Source organism: Sinocyclocheilus rhinocerous, unplaced genomic scaffold (assembly GCF_001515625.1).
Source record: "Sinocyclocheilus rhinocerous isolate Xijiao unplaced genomic scaffold, SAMN03320098_v1.1 scaffold184, whole genome shotgun sequence".
Classification (NCBI taxonomy): Eukaryota; Metazoa; Chordata; class Actinopteri; order Cypriniformes; family Cyprinidae; genus Sinocyclocheilus; species Sinocyclocheilus rhinocerous.
In genome coordinates this window covers 570,602-592,956 of record NW_015659717.1, presented here as the reverse complement: position 1 = coordinate 592,956, position 22,355 = coordinate 570,602, and the positions used below count along the sequence as shown (strand labels likewise).

At 36.6% G+C, this 22,355-nt stretch overlaps 1 protein-coding gene across 6 annotated transcripts in view; it reads left to right on the top strand.

The window, feature by feature from the left end:
- Nucleotides 1–20,626, top strand: part of LOC107724188 (extracellular sulfatase Sulf-2-like) — a 133,666-nt gene extending 113,040 nt beyond the window's left edge. For 4 of the 6 annotated variants that reach the window (XM_016532998.1, XM_016533000.1, XM_016532997.1 and 1 more), the window contains 11 exons: nucleotides 5,539–5,595; nucleotides 5,713–5,845; nucleotides 10,033–10,264; nucleotides 10,632–10,869; nucleotides 10,975–11,071; nucleotides 11,347–11,441; nucleotides 11,883–11,945; nucleotides 12,023–12,192; nucleotides 12,441–12,583; nucleotides 13,665–13,788; nucleotides 18,477–20,626. In XM_016532998.1, coding sequence (XP_016388484.1) covers nucleotides 5,539–5,595; nucleotides 5,713–5,845; nucleotides 10,033–10,264; nucleotides 10,632–10,869; nucleotides 10,975–11,071; nucleotides 11,347–11,441; nucleotides 11,883–11,945; nucleotides 12,023–12,192; nucleotides 12,441–12,583; nucleotides 13,665–13,788; nucleotides 18,477–19,108 — 1,984 coding nt within the window. In that variant the 3' untranslated portion in view covers nucleotides 19,109–20,626. Of the gene's footprint in view, nucleotides 1–5,538; nucleotides 5,596–5,712; nucleotides 5,846–10,032; nucleotides 10,265–10,631; nucleotides 10,870–10,974; nucleotides 11,072–11,346; nucleotides 11,442–11,882; nucleotides 11,946–12,022; nucleotides 12,193–12,440; nucleotides 12,584–13,664; nucleotides 13,789–15,470; nucleotides 15,505–17,964; nucleotides 18,019–18,476 lie in introns of all 6 variants that reach the window. The other 2 variants (XM_016533001.1, XM_016533002.1) reach the window with 2 other exon arrangements.
- The last annotated feature ends 1,729 nt before the right edge of the window (nucleotides 20,627–22,355 follow it).

Below are 22,355 nucleotides of genomic sequence, written 5' to 3'. Positions count from 1 at the left end.
ATTTTTTGAACCAGGCTGTAAACATGTTTTTTTCTGCTGTAAAGCATTTTAACATGGGGGGTCTATGGGATTGACTCCCTTTTGCAGCCAGCCTCTAGCGGCCAGTTGATGAATTACAGTTTAAGTCACTTCCTTGTTGGCTTCAGGAGAGAGAGCGGGAGGTTGCCGCTTGGTTAGCACATACAAAAGTTGCACGGCTGCTTAATAAATTCGCTCCTCAGTGTTATATTTCTCAGTGCAGAATCAACACTTAAAAATAAAGGTTCTTTATTGGCATCAATGGTTCTATGAAGAACCTCGAACATCCATGGAACCTTTCAAATGCAAAAAAGGTTCTTTAAGTTTTTAAAATGTGACCATGGACCACAAAACTAGTCATAAGGGTCAATTTTCCGAAATTGAGATTTACCTTGTTGGCTTCAGGAGAGAGAGCGGGAGGTTGCCGCTTGGTTAGCACATACAAAAGTTGCACGGCTGCTTAATAAATTCGCTCCTCAGTGTTATATTTCTCAGTGCAGAATCAACACTTAAAAATAAAGGTTCTTTATTGGCATCAATGGTTCTATGAAGAACCTCGAACATCCATGGAACCTTTCAAATGCAAAAAAGGTTCTTTAGGTTTTTAAAATGTGACCATGGACCATGCATATGCATTCATACATGGTTATCAAGTTTTAATTCTAATTACTAAAGTTCTATCATTAAATAATACTCGATTATCATATTATAATGCTTGACTGACTGATGTTAAGAGTGTACTTTCAGATATTTAAAAAAACTGTGCCATTTTACAAACATTTATTATATAGTCTGGCGAGTAAACAAAACAATTTACTAACCAATGGCGATTCAATTGCCAAGGTGTCCGTAGAGGGTTGTTTCTACACCAACTTTTGACTATAGATGACTATTCATAATGTATTTACATTTTTGTCACTTTATAATCAAAAAAATTGAGCTGTTACATTAGATAAAACATCTAAATAAATAAAAATAAACAAGTTAAACCAATAATTTCCATGAAAATGCAAAAGCAGAGACTTTTGTAATTACCACTTTGTGTCAGATTATTAAAACTTTAGATTACGCTTTATTTTAAGGTGTCCTTGTTACAGTGTAATTTTGACCCTTGACCACAAAACCAGTCATAAGGGTCAATTTTTGGAAATTGTGATTTATGCATCATCTGGAAGCTGAATAAATAAGCTTTCCATTGATGTATGGTTTGTTAGGATAGGACAATATTTGGCTGAGATACAACTATTTGAATATCTGGAATCTGAGGGTGCAAAAAAATCAAAATACTGAGAAAACTGCCTTTAAAGTTGTCCAAATGAAGTTCTTAGCAATGCATATTACTAATCAAAAATTAAGTTTTAATATATTTACAGTAGGAAATTTACAAAATACCTTCATGGAACATGATCTTTACTTAATATCCTACTGATTTTTGGCATAAAAGAAAAATCGATAATTTTGACCCATACAATATATTTTTGTCTATTGCTACAAATATACCCCAGTGATTTAAGACTGGTTTTGTGCTCCAGGGTCACAAATGTTCTTCAGAATGGTTCTTTTAGGAACTATTCACTGAAAGGTTCTTTGGGGAACCGAATATGGTTCTTAATTATGGTGCATCACATCAAAAACACCCTTTTGGAACCTTTATTTTTAAGAGTGAACAGCACTAGTTAGTTCACTGTATTACTTGATCAGTTTGTAATGCTGAGGTTCCTGAGGATAATGACACATTGCATTCAGAGCAGTTTGAACAGCACCTCGCCTCACTTCATTGTCATTGAGTGGCAGCAGATGGCGGTCTGCCAGGCATCCTACTGGCACAGAGCCCCCCTCATCACCATGACACCTGCTGAAATCTCATCTCTGCACTCTTCCGCTAGCCCGCGCACCTCTTTTATTTCAGATGAGAGGAAGAGATGCATATCTCAGCAGGAGGTGGGGGGGAACAGGAAATAAGAAATCCGGAGGGAAGAGGGGCTTTCAGGAAAGATGACTGGCAGGGAGATGGAGGGCTTGCACTTCCCTTGTGCTCTCAGTCACCTCAGATAGACACTCATTAAATAAATATCTCTATATTTCATCAGCTTCCACATGCTAAGGTGTTCTGGTTTCAGGAAAAATAACTGGCAGTGAGATGGAGGTCTTGCACTTCCCTTGTGCTCTCAATCAGCTCAGATAGACACTAATTAAATAAGGACCTCTATATTTCATCAGCTTCCACGTGCTGAGGTGTTCTTGTTGGTTTCGAGGGCATCTCTAAACAGTTGCTAGGGTCTCTGGGTGTTTACTAGGTGGTTGAATAAACCTATCCCCAAGATATTCTGGTCCTAAATATGACTAATAATAAGCGTTTGTGATATGATGATAGTAAATCGTGAATGATTAAACTGTCTCCACAAACTGACTTTACAGCTATGTTTTATGACAGTGCAGTGTCTGTTTTTGTATTATTATTGAAATAAAATAAAGTGAAATATGATTTTGGTCATATTACCCACCGTTTTATTTCTTCTTTTATATTTTGTTGTAGGGCTATATTTCCTTAAACATGGAAATTAGTTTTGTTGTGCTGCTCATTAACTTGCAAAAACCAACATCAAAAAGAATAGTGAACATAAATCGTGATCCTGTTTGAAAAAAAAAAATTGTGGTGATATTTTTGCCATATTGCCCATCCCTAACTAAAAATACATTACGTACATGCAATAATTTGAATACACATTGTCTATGATGAGCTTGTTTTAATTTCAGAATATTTTCTGATATTTTGGGGGGTTATAAAGCGATATAACTGTCTTGATGTCATAATAAAAAAAGCCTCATTCAGTGAATAAAATTCTTGAAAAGAAAGTAGAAGTTGGTCATTTTTTAAGAATATTATTTCTTTAAAATTATCTAGCCTAAACTGCTTCACTGTTTATTATGGAAGCCTATTTCTGCCACTGAATAAAAAATAAAACAGGGTAATTGCAGCTCTTTATCTCACAATGTAGACTTTTTTCCTCAGAATTGCAAGTTATAAAGTCAGAATTGCGTGATACGAATAAGCAATTTGCGAGAAATAAAGTCAGAATTGCGAGATATAAACTCACAATTCTGACTTTATTTCTCACAATTCTGAGTTTACATTCCAACTTTTTTTCTCAGAATTGCATGATATAAACTTGCAATTGCGAGTTGTAAAATAAGAATTGTGAGATAAACTCACAATTTTGACTTTTGTCTCGTAATTGCGAGTTTATATCTTGAAATTCTATTTTTCTGAGAATTCTGACTTTTTATCTCGCAATTCTGGCTTTTCTTAGAATTGTGAAATATAAACTCTCAACTGTGAGTTATAAAGTCCAATTCTGAGGGAAAAAAAGAGACAATTTTTTTTACAATTGCGAGTTTATATCTCGCAATTCTGGCTTTATTTCTCAGAATTGCATCGCAGTTCTGACTTTATAACACGCAGTGTTAGTGAGTTGCGTTGTGAGTTTTTATCTCACAATTCTGAGAGAAATGTCAGAAGTGGGAGTTTATATCAAACAATTCTGACTTTATAACTCGTGATTCTGAGAAAAGAAATCTGAACTGCAAGATGTCAACTCACAACTGCGAGAAAAAATTTCAGAATTTTGAGATAAAAGTAGCAATTACGTTGTTTTGTTTTTTATTCAGTGGCAGAAACAGGCTTACATAATTGATTAATAAACAGGCTTTTGTCATCTAGATCAAAGTGGTGTAACCAACATAACAGAACGTTAAAGGGGTCATATGATGCTATTTTAAAGATCATTATTTTGTTTATTTGGTGTAACAGAATATGTTGACATGCTTTAATGTTCAAAAAACACATTATTTTTCAAATACTGTACATTATTGTAGGTCCTCTATGCCCAGCCTCTCTCAAACGCGTCGTTTTCAACAAAGCCCCCTCCTTTGACAAGCACAGTCTGCTCTGATTGGCCAGCTGAACCAGTGCATTGTGATTGGCCGAACACAACAAGCACGCGTCGGAAATGTAACGCCCCTTACCATAAACGCGAGCTTCATCTTTCAAAATAAATGTAAAGACAGAGCCCGAAAGGGGAACAGAGTCGCGTGACAGACACAGTGATGATGCAGTACACAAGCCGCGGTTAAGACAGCTGACGTGCTATGATTTCTGACACCCAGCTCACTCTCCTGTGATGTGACCCTGTTCCCCACACACACACACACACACACACACGACACGTTACTCTGCGCTGCGCAAAACTCCGCATTTGAACAGTCAATAGCAAATACTTAAACTAATAACAAAACGGTAGCTGATTCAGAAGCGCCAGATTGTCATAGCAAAGTCAGAATTACCTCCTCTCCTAGGTTCATGAAACGGTCGTCCATAAAATGCATTGCTGTTCTGTTGTAAGTAATCTTAAAGATTCCTAAATGCATCTACTTTCGGAAGGCCAAATAAAGTGCTTTTGCTTTCGCCTAGAAACACACAGCGTCTGCCTGACATGGCTGCATCAACACTACTGCTGTTCCTGAAACCACGCCTTCTTTCTTTGCGTGCACGTTTGGGCGGCATTATGCTAATATTTCCACATCGTGAGGTAGATATGTGGGGGCGTGTTAGAATGAGCCGTTTTAGATAGGCGTGGTTGACTCTTAACATTTATAAAGAATATCTCTTTGGATTTGAGACTTTAGTCTTTGCATCTTTATAGATCTTCTTTATGCACCAAGAGCTTGTAACACTCCAAAGAGAAAGGAAAACTTGAAATCGCATCATATGACCCCTTTAAAAACATAAAACAAGAAATGATATCATAGCGAGGACCCTGCGGACCCTCATGGCTGTGTCAGCATCAGTAAGTCATATAAATATTAGATAATTTGACCTTTCTATGACAAGCAAGGCTAGCTCAGTTTGTTGCTATTTAAAATAGTATTGAATTTATCCTTTTTTTTTATTTTTTTTTTATTATTATTATCATGATGACCCAATAGTACACCACTTTTCAATAAACCCCATAATTTAGTATCATTCATGTCCAAAACACAAATGGTATGGGGCAAAGTACGCATAACTTTGGCTTTGGAGTTTGTGAACTGATGATGCCTTAGCAAGTACCACTAACAATAGGAGTCTGAATAGGAGAAAAGGCCAGCCAGAACACTCCTAAATCTGGCAGAAACTCCTGCGGAGATCAGAGAGGGTGTGTGAGAGCACCGATCGATAGCTCATATCTGCAGAGAAGGTCAGGAGGTGCACAGAGCACTTGTGTTTCCTCACCTCCACAACTCTTTCTGTTTTTCATCAGGGATAGTAGAGGGGAAGAAAAAACACTTTAAATTGCAGGCTGGGTTTCAGTTTTTCAGCATTACGATTTTTTCACTCTTTTTCAATCTCGGCCTCAACTTGTTGCATTTAGTCATCGTTTGAGTCCACTGAGAAACTGCCCATTTCTGGACAATTTGCTGTTCCAGGTGATCAGTAACAAAGCCGGTAGATCAATTTCCATCCATCTCTCCTAATTGCAGGTTCCAGCTCAACAAGAAAGGAAAAGTGTGGAGGGACTCGTTCCTGGTGGAGAGAGGGTGAGTCAGCGCAAATTAAATGTGAAAACAGCCGGAGAGCTCTGGGTTTTTGGTGTGAAAGGTCAGCGTATGTTTATTCAGATAACATGAGGTTTTTCTCTTCTTCTCTGGTGACAGAAAACTGCTGCATAAAGTGTTGAATGATGGGAAGGATATGGCGCAGGAGGAAAACTACCTGCCCAAATACCAGCGTGTTAAAGACCTGTGCCAGCGCGTAGAGTACCAGACGCCATGTGAACAGATCGGTCAGGTACAACAAAATACCTGTACATACAGAAGAATATTTATCTTCTGACAATCTATGTACAATTTATTAAATATATTTATACTATGGGGCCCGTTGAATGCTTGAATCTGATTGGCTGACGAACATTCTGAGGTGTGCAATTATTTTCAGGGAAACGCACGGCGAACGTAGTTCCAGGCAGCTCTCTTGACCGCATTACAGTTCCATATCACTTCGCATAGTTAACTGTAATAACGGAAATTATCATACAGTACCTATACAGCACACAGGAATTACTGCTATCACACGTGCTCGCACACGCACACTACGGTCACGCAGTTTGCACAAAAAGGTGTTGTCAGCGTTGCCCTGACAATTTTATCAGTTAGCCTATATAGTGTAGCAACTTAAAGGCTACACATGACATTTCTCACTAGCGAGGTAATAACTGCGCTGTTTAGAGACACTGCTGCAGAACACTGTTGAGGGACGCACAGAGGTAGCATAATTCACACAAGCTCTCTCTCTCTCTCGCTCTCTTTCTCTCTTTCTTTATAAGCGGAATAATATCCGCTTCGCGTCGTGGCCGCATCACCACCTCGGGTGTGCATTATTTCTCTAATAATTCAACGGCCCGGAGTCAATTATTCCTTGCATATATAGGCAGCAATCCACTACTCCACATTACCAGGAGTCCAGTGTTTCAAACACTGGTTTGTTGATGCATGCATTCAGAGCAGCAGAGATGAAGTTATCAAGCGAAATGTCACAAGTAGCAACTTGATGTGCTAGTGAAATTGCTGTGTAGATGATTTTTGGACATTCCACATCATAATGTTATTGTTTGCCTTTCAATTTGACTTGCAAATGAGCAAAAACTCTACTGCTGACCTCAATATGTCACATAGACTATTTAAAACACTAACCTCTCATGTTCAATCGTTTGTGCATAACATAATAAATATTCATGAGCTATGCCTTCACCAGCTAATGCCATCAGAACCAGCACGTCTGTGAAATACTACTGCCCACCACCCAGGAAAAACACCTTAACATTTTCATATTTTTAACAATACTGTACATTGATATGTTTATTATTTTTAATCGTTCATAAAGTGTATTATGCTCACCAAAGCTGTATTTTTAAATAAAAAAAATAATAACATAAGTAAAAAAAATAAATAAGTAAAAACAATAATAGTAAACAGCAACAGCAATAATGATCAAATAATAATATGCTATATTTTTGTTCAGGATTCATTGATGAATAGAAGGTTCAAAAGAACAGTGATTATTTGAAATAGAAATCGTTTGTAACATTATAAATGTCTTTACTGTCACTTTTAAACATTTTAATGAATCCTTGCTGAATAAAAGTTTTTTTTTTTAATCTTATCCCAAACTTTTGAATGTTGGTGTTAATAATAATAATAATTAAATGTCTTTACTGTCACTTTTAAACATTTTAATGAATCCTTGCTGAATAAAAGTTTTTTTTTTAATCTTATCCCAAACTTTTGAATGTTGGTGTTAATAATAATAATAAGAAGAAGAAGAAATGTTTCTTGAGCAGCAGATCAGCATATTAGAATGATTTCTGAAGGATCGTGTGACACTGAAGACTGGAGTAATGATGCTGAAAATTCAGCTTTGAATCACAGGAATAAATTATATTTTAAAATATATTACAATAGAAAAGAGTTATTTTAAACTGTAATAATATTTCACAATATTACTGTTTTTATCAAATAAATGCAGCCTTGCTGAGCATATTATTTTTCTTATAAATCTTATTTTTTGCAAACTTTTAACCATTAGTACAGTATGTAATTACAGAGGTACTACACTGAAGGTACTTAACCATAATATTACCATGACACTATGTCCATAAACATGGTAATACTTTTTGGCATACTTTGTCAGTATAGACCCTCACAAGTAGAGTATCTGTGTGTGTGTGTGTGTGTGTGTGTGTGTGTCTGTGTGTGTGTGTGTGTGAGCCGTCTTATGAAACAGAAGTGAGAACAGAGAGATGTCTGAGCTGTCAGATCAGACACCTGACATTTCATGCTCTCACTTTCACTCTAACAAGACTGGCCCACTGTAGTCCTCCAGGGACCTGCAGCCCGTTCCTGCATTACCTATTCTCTCCATCCCTTTCTCTTTTCTCCATCTCTTTCTTTCGTTTTTTATGTCAGGCTTTATTCGTCCATCTGCTTTTCTGCTTTGATCAAGGAACAGTCTGTCGTTACATACCTTCACACTTTTGCAAGCAAGAAAAACGTCTAACTTTCAAACCAAGAAAAAGGGAAAATTGCACCTACAGAAAGTGTTGTTTATGTGCACATGCTATCTGCATTGTTTTAACACCTTATTTACTTGAAGAGATAGTTCACCCCAAAATTAAATTCTGTCATCATTTCTCACCCTCATTTTAAAGAATGTTGGTAGCCATTGACTTCCATTGTATTTTTTTTCCATACTATGGAAGTCAATGGCTACCATCAACTCTTTGGTTACATTTTTCAAAATATTTTCTTATATGTACAACAGAAAAAAGAAATTCATACAGGTTTGGATTGACACGAGGATGAATAAATGACAGAATTTTCATTTTTGGGTGAAATATCCCTTTAACCTCTCAATTGTCACGCTAATCATCCTAAATTAGATATATTTTGAAAGCTTGAAACACTTAAAATTAATCTTGTGAAAACTATTTTGTTACTATGAAAATGATACTTTAAATGCTTTTGGCGCGCTCCTCTCCCTAGTGAGCAGTGTCAAGTGCCATGTTACAAAATTTGCTACAATATTTTATAATCAAAACTTTTAAAAATATTGACAAAACACATCGTTGGAATGGTCTGAGTCTCAAGGTTCCATGTTTGGTGATTATTTTGTGGTAGAAGTAATAATGTGACCGAAATTTATAACTTTTTGACAGGGAAATGCATCAAAAAGTTCAATGGAGTATGAGTGTCACCCGGTGACTATTTTTGATATAGCACCTAAAATCTCACAGGAACATCTTTTTTTTTTTTTTTGTGATATCAACTTCAAATTTGGAACATAACCGAGTTAGATACATGGCTTTGATTTTATAGCAATTTTAGATTCCAAAGTACTTTGTAAAATATCTATTTTATGAGAAAATATATCTTTTTTTAGTGCAGTGCATTTACTCAGATTTATTTGTATAGCGATTTTCATAATACACATTATTTCAAAGTAGTTTTACTTTACAGAAATCATGCTTTACATCTGCATTTAGCCGATTAGAGCTGGTTTTTGCAATATAGTATATGCACTTTACATGAGTATAATGTATGTATGCAGATAAAGTTGGATATTATGCACATCCAACTTTATATATTCGGCAATAATATTGTTACATTATGCAATAAAAATAAAAGTCATGGAGTTGAAATTTGCTATATAGATTTACATGAGTGTACTGTATGTATGCGGGTAAGTGGGATATGATATATATATATATCAAACTTTACATATAGAGCTGTGCAATAACACAGTCTACATTTTGTGATGATATAAAATAGCACCTGGAACAAAATGCTGGATTGGCCCTCATAGCTTCTTTCATTTACCAGCCATGTCTTTAACTACAAGGCCACTAGAAAGACGACTAAAAAGAAAGGCATGTTCCCTTCATCTCTCTGATAGTGTGCAGCCCTAAGCGCTCTGTTACTTATGTTCCTCATTAACGAGGCTTTTAACGAGGTGGATTTGTGATAATTACAGCTGAGTAAGAATGCCGACACGAGGCGGGGGGTTAATTTTCACCTTTACTTCCGGCGTATAAGCACACTCATCCACGCACAGTCATCACGGCGAAAAGTTAATGGGTGTTGATGGTGTCAAACAAATTGTGTTCGTGAGCAGACGCTGTCAAATACAGTTCAGTCACAGAGGAACGAGCTAATAATATTTTATAAGAATGAGTAAGATATTTTGCCTTGAGTCACATCAAGAGAGCTACCTTTCTATGGTATCACATGGTAATGCTACTGTACTTTGCATCATGTTTTTGCATGATAAAATATTATCTTGGTACCTTTAAAGAAAAATCATGATATTACCCTGGTACCATGTCCAAGCAACTGTGGCAATACCGTACCTTTTGTTACTGTATATGAATCATCTTTGAGAGTAAAACTGCGTGATGTCCCTCTTTGTCTGTGTCTCTGCAGAAGTGGCAGTGTGTTGAAGACGCCACAGGAAAGCTGAGGTTGTCTAAATGCAAAGGCATGGCCAGTCTGTCTGCAGTGCGGAAGCCGTCTGTATCCAGCATCAAATCGCAGATTTATCTGCAGAGCATGAGCACTGATGCCAGCGTGAACTCTGAGCCTCAAGGCTGCAATTGTGAACCCACAAGCTACAGACTGAGCACCTTCTCCAAGAATAAACTGTTCTCCAAAAAGAGTGAGTATGACTAGATACTGAGATCCAAACACACACAGCAACAAGTCCTCCAAAAAATCATGCAGGAGGCATTAGCTGAATTATTCTCTGTGCCTCTGCTGCCCTCTAGTGGAGGTGGGGCGTAAAAGAAAATGGACTTCTAATTAATATTATCAGAATTGCTGTACAATCCTTTTTTTTTATTGTCATGAAATTTTTAATATGTAAACAAATTCTGACTTGATTTGTAATTTCTTTACATACTAAACATTTCATGACAATTAAAAAAAACAAAGGTCTCTCTATCTAATATAGTATCTAATATGAAAAAAATAATCATTTTTGTCCTTGACAAGTGATAATGGCAAGCCCTGCATTTGATTGACAGAACTGAAATCCCTGAAGAGCTACTCCAGGAACCGCTTTGCCCGTGCTGTTTCCATGGAGATGGGAGGAGACCTGTACGCAGTGGACCTGGATCATGAATACAGACCCTCAGGCCCCAGAAACCTCAGCCTCGGGCAGAACACAGCGGACGAGGACGAGTTCAGCGGTGTGGGACCCACTGCAGTCAGCCAGACCAGCAACAGCCTGACTGTGCCCTCCTCTATTAAAGTCACTCACAGGTGAGGAGTGAGAGTGTGTGTGCTTCAATAGAGACACATGACGGACAAAAGAGGGAGTATATGCATCAAAGAGAATGTGTGTGTGTGTGTGTGTGTGTGTTTCAGATGTTTAATTTTGGCCAATGATACAGTAAAATGTGACGGTGGTCTGTACAAATCGCTGCAAGCATGGAAGGACCACAAGCTCCACATCGACCACGAAGTATGACACACTTATGATTTGCTCACATGCATTTTGTTCCAAATCTGTATGAATTTCTTTCTTCTGTGGAATATAAAAGGGGATGTTTAGTAGAAAGTTGTGAACAAAAAGTAAACAATGACCAGCTGCAAGCTCAAAAAAGATTTAAAAAAAAAAAAACATCAGTAAAAGTTTTGCACAACTCATGTATCATATTCCCAGTCTTCCAACTTTAATTCTGTACATTTATATTGCATAAGTTATATCGTTATGTACATTATCATTTCTTTTCCCAGATCGAAACACTCCAGACGAAGATTAAAAACCTTCGTGAGGTCAGAGGTCATCTGAAAAAGGCTCGACCTGAAGAGTGTGACTGCAACAAATACTAGTGAGAGTCACATCTGTCTCTTATTATCTCTTTACTGGTGTTCTGTATTTGTCAAATTCATTCAGATTCATTCATTTTTTTAATAATCATTAATTAAATTCCAATAAATTACATTAAACTATTATGATCCTTTAATTATTATAAATTTGTAATACTTAAATCAATAATGAATGTCTTTAATGTAATGTATAATTCCATACAATAAATGAAATACATAATAAAATAAATTTTATATTAAATATTAATATATATATATTGAAATGAATTACATAAACATGTTATAAAATATAAATTGTAATATGTAATTAATAGACACTGTATGTTACAGAAATGATTACTTATACAGTACATTATATACATTATTTATGCATTAATTATTTTAATATATGCTGGTTATAATCCTATTTGGTGATGGCTCACTTAATTTTTCTTCTCGTTTAGTTACAAATCCAAGTACAAGAGTAAGCTGAGGAAATACAAAGCAGGAGGTGTCCATCCCTTCAGGTGGGCTTTTGTGTCTGAGTGTATGTATACATATGTATGCATGATTATGGTTTTGATGATTCTCTCTGTCTCTGTAGGAAAGGACAGGAGAAGGATAAGAAGGCCTGGTTGTTGTTGGAACAAAAGCGCAGGAAGAAGCTGAGGAAGTTACTGAAGCGCCTGCGTAACAATGACACCTGCAGCATGCCTGGCCTCACCTGCTTCACACACGACAACCAGCACTGGCAGACCGCTCCATTCTGGACATGTAAGACACACACACACACTGTAAAAGATATTGCTTTTACAACTGCATGCAAAGAATTAAATGCATCTGGATCTGATGCATAAGGCAAACAGTTGAAGTAATGGGGTTCCCTGCATATTGAAAAAAGAAGCTAAAGAGAAGGCCAGATTTGTTCAAAAGTGACACCAAGCGTTCATATGTGACGAGCTATAAGTAAGAATGTGTTGACTGCATTGATGTGTCTCACACGATTTCATCTTTGTTTCCAGTGGGGCCGTTTTGTGCGTGCACTAGTGCCAATAATAACACCTACTGGTGCATGAGGACCATTAATGAGACACACAACTTCCTGTTCTGTGAATTTGCCACTGGATTTCTGGAGTACTTTGACATCAACACGGATCCGTATCAGGTCAGTGATCATGCTGTATATAAAGACAACATGAAATCACCATGGACCATGTTTACTTTCCTAATAAATGGTCCTACTCATAGTGTACACTATTCATCAGTGCATTATTAAAAAAACAAAACAAAGCATAATCATTCTTCACAGTGTAATAACTTATTCTGCCTCTGAAAACAATTTCTTAACCACGGCCACATGGACAGGGAAAAATAATATTGATCAAAAATATCATAGCCTGACATCAACCATCAAGTCAAATCTCGATGGATGACTTAGGTGTTTCTTCAACTATAGGCACATTTAGCCCTGTGGAAAATTAATAGGAAATTATTAATTATATTAATTAATAATTAATCGTTGATTATTAATTATTAAGAAGAAAAAGAAATTATTATTATTAACAGAAATCATTTCTTAAAACACACTTTTCACACTCACATTAGTTTATTTTGACTAACAGTGTCCAACAGTGAACATACATTCATTTCATGGGAATTCTGTTTTTTTTTTTCTTCTTCTGTATTCTCATGAATATTTGAACCATAGAGTCATTTACACTACATCTCAGATTATTGTATCACAACATTCTTGTGAATGGCATTTTGAACTTTTAAAATGGCAAACTCTTTTGTTTTGCCGAGGCTAATTTCACAGCTCATGTTTCACGTTTTCTAAACTAATAAATATTAATTAATATTTTCATAGGTTTTGCATAATTAAAAACAATTACAAATAAAATAATTCTGCTTGTATGTAGTATTTACTTTTTTTGTTGTTTGTTTGTTTCCTCCATATATCATGTGACATTTTCATCTTCTGTTGTCTACTGGTGTCACATTAGTCAACAAGAACACAAAACACTTTACTAGGGGCAAAATTGTTTGGTGTGGCAGAAATTACGGCACAATTTTTGACAAACAAAAAAAAAAAAAAACCTTTTCACAAAATAAGTATTGAAATGGTAACAGAAATAGGAAATTCAAATGCTTTTTTATACTGCAACAATATTTAGTCATAAATGTCACCAAAATGAATGTTATATTAATGTCTGTGTTATGTTGCATCTCTCTGTGTGTGTGTGTAGTTGGTGAATGCAGTGAACACACTGGACCGGTATGTTCTCAATCAGCTGCATGTTCAACTCATGGAGCTCAGGGGCTGTAAGGGACACAAGCAGTGTAACCCTCGCACACGCAGCCTCGACTTCGGTGAGTCACACACACACTCGTATAGGTGAAAATACCTCCGCAGCACACACACACACACATACTGTATGCATACACACAGCTGCATCATTCTTCTAGGCATCCAGCCCAGAGCTTGCAACACACTGATTGATACATGCGCCAGACACACACACACACACATTTCCCTCTGAAAGGACCAAGGCAAAGGATAACATGGAATTTCACATCTTCATCATCATCATCCTCACCTGATCCCTGGCCCTGCCTTGCTTCCTGTCCTCCTTGTTTTATATGCAAACAGAAACTCGTACCGTCACCTCCTGAGCTGCTGTCCTGAAGGGTAAACATGTGCCACACAGCATGCTGTCTGAGGATGTTATGTCCTTAGTTGTATCTGACATGTAGTCCTTGCTCTCAAAGTCATCAAAACTGACTGAAATTTGTTTTTAGCGGAAGTGATCATTCCAGTGATAAAAACAGAAGAGGCACATTTATTGAGTCACTTATTGATTCACTCGAAATGAACTCAAGGACAGCTCGTGTTAAAGGAACTCACCGGTGCCTGCAATCGGATTACATTTCTCAAAAGGTCACATTAAAATGCAGGAGTAGAATGAAAACTTAAAATGTTTGTGGACAACGGTGATTTATTTTAGCATGAACTGCTTGGTCAAAATAATAATAATAATTAAAAAATAACAACAACAAAATACCCAAAATGAATAATAATAAAATACAAATACAAATGCATAGAAAGGTTGATTTTTTTTCTTTTTTTAAATACACAACTGTTCAGATGGTTGGGGTTGACAAGATATTTAATGGGTTTGAAAGAAGTTTATTATTACAGTTTAAAATAAAAGTTTTGTATTTTGAAATGTAATTTATTCCTGTGATGGCAGAGCTGTATTTTCAGCTTCCAAGATTTGATTTAATTTAATTTAATTTAATTTAATTTAATTTAATTTAATTTAATTTAATTTAATTTAATTTAATTTAATTTAATTTAATTTACAATCAAAAAAACTTGCTGGCTCCAAATGTTTGAAGAGTAGTGCATCAACAGCAAAATATCCTTTTTTTCTTTCTTTTCTTTTGTAGTCAAGCTCATATTTTCTTATGTGTTAAATAGTTTCGCCACATATTGTATATTTTTATTTTAATATTGTAAATATTTCTTAGACACTTGATCTTTGATATTAACAAGCATGGGAATTGCTTTTTCTTCCTTCTGAAAGTTGATCAACTTATTTCCTTTGCGAACTGTGCACAACTTTATTGTTAGTTGCAGTTTGTTATTTACATTTAGCATCGTTTGACTTTGATGCAGTTTACAGAACAGATTGAGCTTGCCATAAAAAGTCGGTTGAGGTTTTATTGTGCATGAAAGTCATCTGAAAGGGATCAGGATAGCAGTTTATCAGCTTAAGATGAACATTAATATTCTGCATCTGCATATTGAGCCTGCAGATTCATCATTTTCCAAAAGATGACTTTTATCAAGCTCATTTATTCCGACCCTTGCAACTCCATCCACAACAATGGATGATCTTATCTTGGCACTGCGACCTTCCACATGACCCTTGGACAGAAGCCCAGAGTTGTTTTTCCAGTGATGCTTCCGTGAGGATCTTAAACATTAATGGGGCTGTACATCATATTGTTTTTACACTCTCTAACTAATGATATTGTCTCTTCTTCAGGGGGTAAAGAGAGAAGCAGCTATGATGAATACAGGTATCACTGCCAAATGAATTTAACCCAGTTGTAGACTAGAAGGCTACTGTGAGAGTATTTTGGATGAAGATACTAATCCACTTCTGCAGTTCTGTTGTAGACAGCTTGGAGCTTAAATGAATGTTGAATAGTCTGATGCACATCACACACACCTAAAGGCATCACAGGAATTCACTCCTCAATGTGAAATCAAGGAGAAGACATTCTGTCATAGAGGACGACGTAGAGACTAGAACCGATTTGATGTCAGTTTGCTGTTAAAGGAATGTTTCAGGTTAAATAAAAGTTCTACTCTATAGTCATAATAATGACTAATTTTTCAGTTTGTAAAAATTAAAATCTAGTATACTATAATGCAGCGGTTCCCAACCCTGGTCCTGGAGGCACCCCAACACTGCACATTTTGCATGTCTCCTTTCTCTCAAGAATTTCAGGTCTTGAAGTCTCTACTAATCAGCTGATGACCTGAATCAGGTGTGTTTGATTAAGGAGACATGCAAAACGTGCAGTGTTGGGGTGCCTCCAGGACTAGGGTTGGGACCCACTGCTATAATGCACATACAATGGAAGTCTTTGGGGCAAGATATTCTGGTATCTCTAAAAGCAATTATATTAATTCCTCTGTACAGAAATGCCTTATTTGAGTTGTACAGCTGTCTAAAACACCTTTTAATGGAGAGACTACTACTCTAGGGGGATTAACTTCCCGTTACTAACCTGTAGGTGGCGTATTCTGCATGTAAAGTCTCTTTCTGTTATCCTTATAGTATTTATTATGTGTAAGTTACTGAGCACAGAGTATCCTGTCTTTGCTCCACAGACTTTAATTGTAAGGGTTTTCCTGTAAACACAACTTTTGCTTGTTTTTAGAGATTGGCAGATACATTTTGCAGATACTGATAATTAAGGTGGGAACACATTGAAGAATTAATCTGACTATAATTTAAAAAAAATCAATAATATGAAGGAACATTTTCCACGTAATATAAAGACAACAAATTACAAACAACAAATATTTAATGATTATTTAATCAAATCAATAATAACTCAGATTTCATTTTAAAATTCACTACACTGAAAAATTAAATTAAATTAAATTCATTAAATTTACCCACATTTTTTTTTAATTAAGTGGTTGCAATCAATTTATTTTAGCTACATTTAAATAAACCAATTTAGTTGACTGACTTTCAACATTTTTTTAAATGTAGCTAAAATAAATTGTTTGCAACCACTTACCTTTAAAAAATGTAATATCACGATTTCGATGCTGACGGTTTTTATTTTCTTTAATTTATAGTATTGTTATTTTCAAAATGTGAATGATGTACAAGAAATGGAGAAAGAAAAAAACTGAAATTGTTAACTGGTGGCACTGATTAATCAGTAAAAGCAATAACAATCTCTGTCATTTTCACAAACTGAGAAAGAAGTTGAAGTATTAATTACAGTCTGCCTGTTCCAACAGAAAAACATAATCAACAACAACAAAAATAATACAATTAAACAATAACTAAGTCTAAATCTAACATTGTATGCATGCAAAATGGATTTCAAGAGAATGGAAGACCATATATGATTAACAAATGACCAGCCTAGGGATAAATGTATTATCACATAAAGGATTATTAATATCACACTACCATTCAAAAGTTTGGGGTCAGTAGGACTTATATATATTATATATAATTTTATTTAGCAAGGATGCATTATTAAAATTTCTATTCCAAATACATGCTGTTCCTTTGAACTTTATTCTTCAGTTAAAAAAACAAAAGTTTCCACAAAATAATATTTAGCAGCACAACTGTTTTCAAATGTTTCTTGATCAGCAAATCGGCATATTAGAATGATTTCTGAAGGATCATGTGACACTGAAGACTGGAGTAATGATGCTGAAAATTCAGCTTTGCATCACAGGAATAAAGTTAAAATAAAGTTAATACGTTCTAAAATATATTCCTATACTAAAATATATAAATTGTAATAATATTTCACAATATTACTGTTTTTCCTGGATTTTTGATCAAATAAATGGAGCCCTGGTGAGCATAGGAGACTTCTTTCAAAAATATTTAAAAAATCAAACCAACCCAAACTTGTGATCGGTAGTGTAGATATATGGAACTTTTTCTAAGCTAGTTAGTTCTTACAAACCTCATGACCAACCAAACCCACCCACTCAGTATGTGGGTCCAATTGCAAACATTTAAACTCCCAGTTACTTCCTTGACAGATCAGATGTCTTCTCCTTCAGATTCTGTACTCTCTGTCTCTGTGTCTTTGCCGCTCTTGTTTTGTCTCCCTCTTTCTAGCCCTGTTTTGTGCCTTGCATGTATTCAGCCTTGGGTGTTGTGTGAATGTGAAAGCCTTTAAGTTCTCTGATTGGCTGTGTCTCTATCACATGCTTGAGTTTGGGGGCGGGGTAACAGTTTGTCTTATCATTGCTTGTCGCATTAGGCAGTTTCAGCGCCGGAAATGGCCTAAAGTGAGGAAGCCTGTCTCCAAATCGCTGTGAGTTTGGATAATAATTCTGCTTCTCGTCCATAGGATACAATGCCACCAAGCCACTACCTTGTCTGAATCACCGTTCTCTCGCTCTCTCTTTAATTTCCTTTTTCTTGAATGCATCTGCCTGGCCTGCATGATACAGCATTAGTTTGTAGAGGCGTCTATCTGCATGGAAACTGTTTGGAAAAATAGCAGTTTTGTTTCTGAGCACGAGGGAAGATTCCCGTCACACGCCCCCCCATCATCTTCACCTCATTTCATTTGAAACCTGAAACATTTACGTTCTTCCTTCCTTCACCATCACAAGCCTTTTCAGGTTTTTTTTTTATTGTAGTTTATTTTCTGTTTTTCCAATCACAAGCATCCATCTCTATTTTGATGCATCCACTTTTAATGAGTGCCTTAAATAGTTTCGTCGCTGGGCGAAAATGTTAAAAATTTTTGGCCGTGTTCCCCCACAGAGGACAGATATGGGAAGGATGGGAAGGATAACTCATGGAACGAGGGCGTCCCGGAAGACACCAACATGTTTCCCGGCGAGCCGAACTGGTCCGAACTTGAACCTTTGTACAGACTTGATGAGCACGCCTACGATCTCAAACTCAACTTCACCCTCAGCCTCGAGGACTGGGCTCATTTCAGCCGCTCCGTGGACCACATGTTCACGCTCCTCAGCAATGACAACCAGCCGTACTCTCCGCGCCGCCCTGACGACAGACAAACAGGAAGAGGCCACGCCCTGGTGTCCTCCAGCCAATCCGCTTCAGCCATCTACCTGACCACTCTGGCCACGCCCGCTCTTTTATTGAAGGAAGCTGGCGCTGAGGTCTTAAGAGACGCTTTGGGGCTAAACCAAGTGGAACGTCCCTCTTCTTCTTCTCCTCCTTCGCCTTCATCACATCCCATGCGACCTGCGGGGTCGCAGGTGGACAATGCGGGCTGGGACACTCCTCTTGGAGAACTGAAAGGGGACAAACAAATAGAAGGGAGGGACGATGATGAGGAGGAAGAGGAGGAGTTTGTTCAGAGACGGACAGGAAGGTTAAGCTCCGCCCACTGTGACTGCAATGACATTTTGCAGGAAACGGTTTGACTCTCATGTAACGTTCCTCTCTCATACCGTCCCTCCTCAGAGAGACATCGCAGAAAACTTCTAAATTTGATGGAAGTGAAGAAAGAGGATGTTTAATGCCAGCGTACAGTCCTTTGGTTTGTTTTTCTTCTCCCATATGTTCCCTCGCTCCATTATGGACTGGCCTCAGAAGCGCGGCGACACCCAGCGACATTTCTGTCTACAGTTGGACCGTTTTCCCAACTTGTCCATGAGATCGGCTAGGCTTTGAACAGAGCACATTTTTATCTTTTAACTTAGATTCTTTACTCTGTTTTTATTCTTTCATCTTTTTTTGATGGGATTTGGGAAGGTTGGGGGTTAAAATTCATAGCAGTAAAACTTCACAAGGATTGAGTTGTTGTGACCGTTCATACTTGATTCAGTTTGAAACCGGTTTTGCACCATAATTCTTGATGGCTGCTTTTCTCATTTTGGTGTCTCCAGAGGGTGTCTCACTTTTTGGGACGATGTCTTTTACAGCCTTCACTGAACAAAACCTCAAACAGGTCAATGACGAATGTGTGTTTGTGTGCTGTGTGAGTGTGAACACGCTGTATCTGAAGTCAAAAGTGAATTTGAGAGCATTCTGATTTCATTTGTTGCTCCCAGTGCATGTTATAGTATTATTTAGTTTAATCTTAAATATTGGACAGTTTTTTTTTTCAATAGAAATAAAATCTAAATTTCTTACAATTTCTTTGCTGTTATTGCAGCATAATGAGTTGAACCAACTAACCACAAAAACAAAAAAGAAAGCAAAACTGTTAATTTGATGTATCGGTCATTATTTGTATTTGACAAAATTGTATGTTTTCCCCAAGCACATTGAGAAAGAAATTTTGATGTACCGAACATGCCACGTCATATTTGTAACCTTAGCTTGTTCTTAAAACCTTTGCTGTACACAATGCTACTAATATCAGAGCAAAAATATTAAATGGATGTATGTATTTTAATGTGTTTGCAATGTAAATGGTTAAAGGATATTTTTATTACACATTTGAAGCTGAACTGACTACCAGACATAAAGATTTCACTCCAGCTTCAGGTTTATTTATGCAGCATATTTTAACAGTTCTTTAGTACACATATTCAGTTTGTTATGGTGACATATCTAAGATTGTTTAAATTATTAATCCACCTTCCTGATGTATTTCATCCATCCCTGTTTCGAGATCAGTTTGGTTCTTTGATGATTGTGATTCTATTGTTCAAGAGGGTAATAATCTGATCCCTGATCAGTCCACTTACTCTGGGATACGTCATCAGTACAGGTCATTGTGTTCACATATTTCATATCAATGTACAACATCCACCCCTCACCTCTCGTGGCTGTACTAAAAGCAGTTTTGTCTGAGATTGTGTATGGTTGTTTTAAATACCACCATAATTATTGTAAAGATGTACTGTGCATTAACTGGAGGATAGGAGACAACTTGGAGAGAAGGAGAAATGTTCCTTTGGCACTTTCAAATGGCTGTTTTTGGAATAGGAATTTTTTAAAAAAAAGATGAGATGGTTTTAACAAAGTCTTGTAAAGTTCTGTAGATTTATCATACCTATATTTTTTGTTTTGGTTTACCAGTGAACATTTGATAGTGCTCATTACTTTGTGAATAAAGTGTTGAATGCCCAAATTACTTTGTATTGGTCTTTTTTCCCAACAAGTTTGTGCCATGTGTTACCTTGTGATATGCAGGGTTATGTTTAAAGGGGACATATTATGTCTATTACATATATGAAATATAAGTCTCAGGTGTCCCCAGAATGTGCCTGTGAAGTTTCGGCTCATAATACCCCACAGATCATTTATTATATCATTTTGAAAATGCCCATTTTGAGTGGAGGGCTGGAAGTGGAAATGCATGTATCTTCAAATGCAAATGAGCTGCTTCTCCCCGCCCCCTTTTTTATAGCTTGTGCCTTGGATGGTCTGCCAGTGCCAAAACATCAGTTTGGTTTTGATTATCGTGTCTGTCACGCTTAAAACTTATTTGCATGCGTTTTAAAGACTTCTGATACACAGTTTTCACACATCCAAGAAAGCAGCTGTTTTCACACAACATGTAAGTACTAAAAGAAGTTCTCTTTCATGTTTTATTGCGCTTAAACTGTCAAATACACACAAGGTTATGTCAAAAACACACAGAATTTACATAAGCACAGTCGGTTATGTCTATGAATGTAGAGTTATGTGGTATTTCTCTTTGTCACCGGTACCCGAATGACGTGTCATCACTTTTAATTAGGTAAAGTAGTTTCCGGGAAATACATCAAATGAGTTTTAGATATTCTTTTGAAGATACATTTACCCCAAAAATATTTAATTCATTGTAAGCTACTTACATAGATCACCTGATCGATTTAATAAGTCTGTAACAAAAATTAAACCTTAAACCAGTCAGTCCTAAAAATAGTCTTGTTTTTTAATAAAATATGTTGATTTTTTTCTAATAATGCATGAATGAAAATTCTTTGATTCTTGTCTGCAGGTTACGCCAGAAGACATTTTGTGTATTAGGAGTGAGTCAATGAATCATTCAATTATCCGATTCGTTCAAAACACTGATTCATTCAGAAACCTTGTTTTTGGAGAAACACAGCATGCTTATTTCGCTATTGGCTTCTTATTGAACAATTTTTATTGGTATATCAAAAACAGGCTGAGTAACTGTTAATATTGTGTCTAAAATGTAAGTTTTAGACCTTAGGGTAGAGCCATATTTAATGAATGACAGGAATGAAAATAAGGCTGAGATAGAAGTACAGCGTGTTTGGTGGTTTGTTGTTTGGATCAGGTTGTTCGGTGGATCACGAAACTGACAAAAGGAAGTTTCGTTGAGAAAAACTCCATAAAATTAGCTTGAAGTGATCTAGGACCTTTAGAGACATTATAACCTATCCCTCACAGTTTGCTAAATTCAATATGGCGTCTAATACCGAGTTCACACTGCACGATTTTAGCCCGATATTTCACTCGCCGACAGGTTTTGCGAAATCACCGACAAATGCGGAAAATCGGAAAATCGGTGCTCGTTCACGTGAGTGACAATCACGCAGCGTGAATTATCAAAGACCCGATCTGAGGGAATCGCCGATGCGTCACCGACGCCCTTGAAATATTTGGCATGTTAAATATCTGGAGCTGTCCGCGATTCACAATCACGCTGTGTGAAATTAGTTCTGACTGAAAAACACAGCGGTGTTGACCTACAGCCAATGAGAG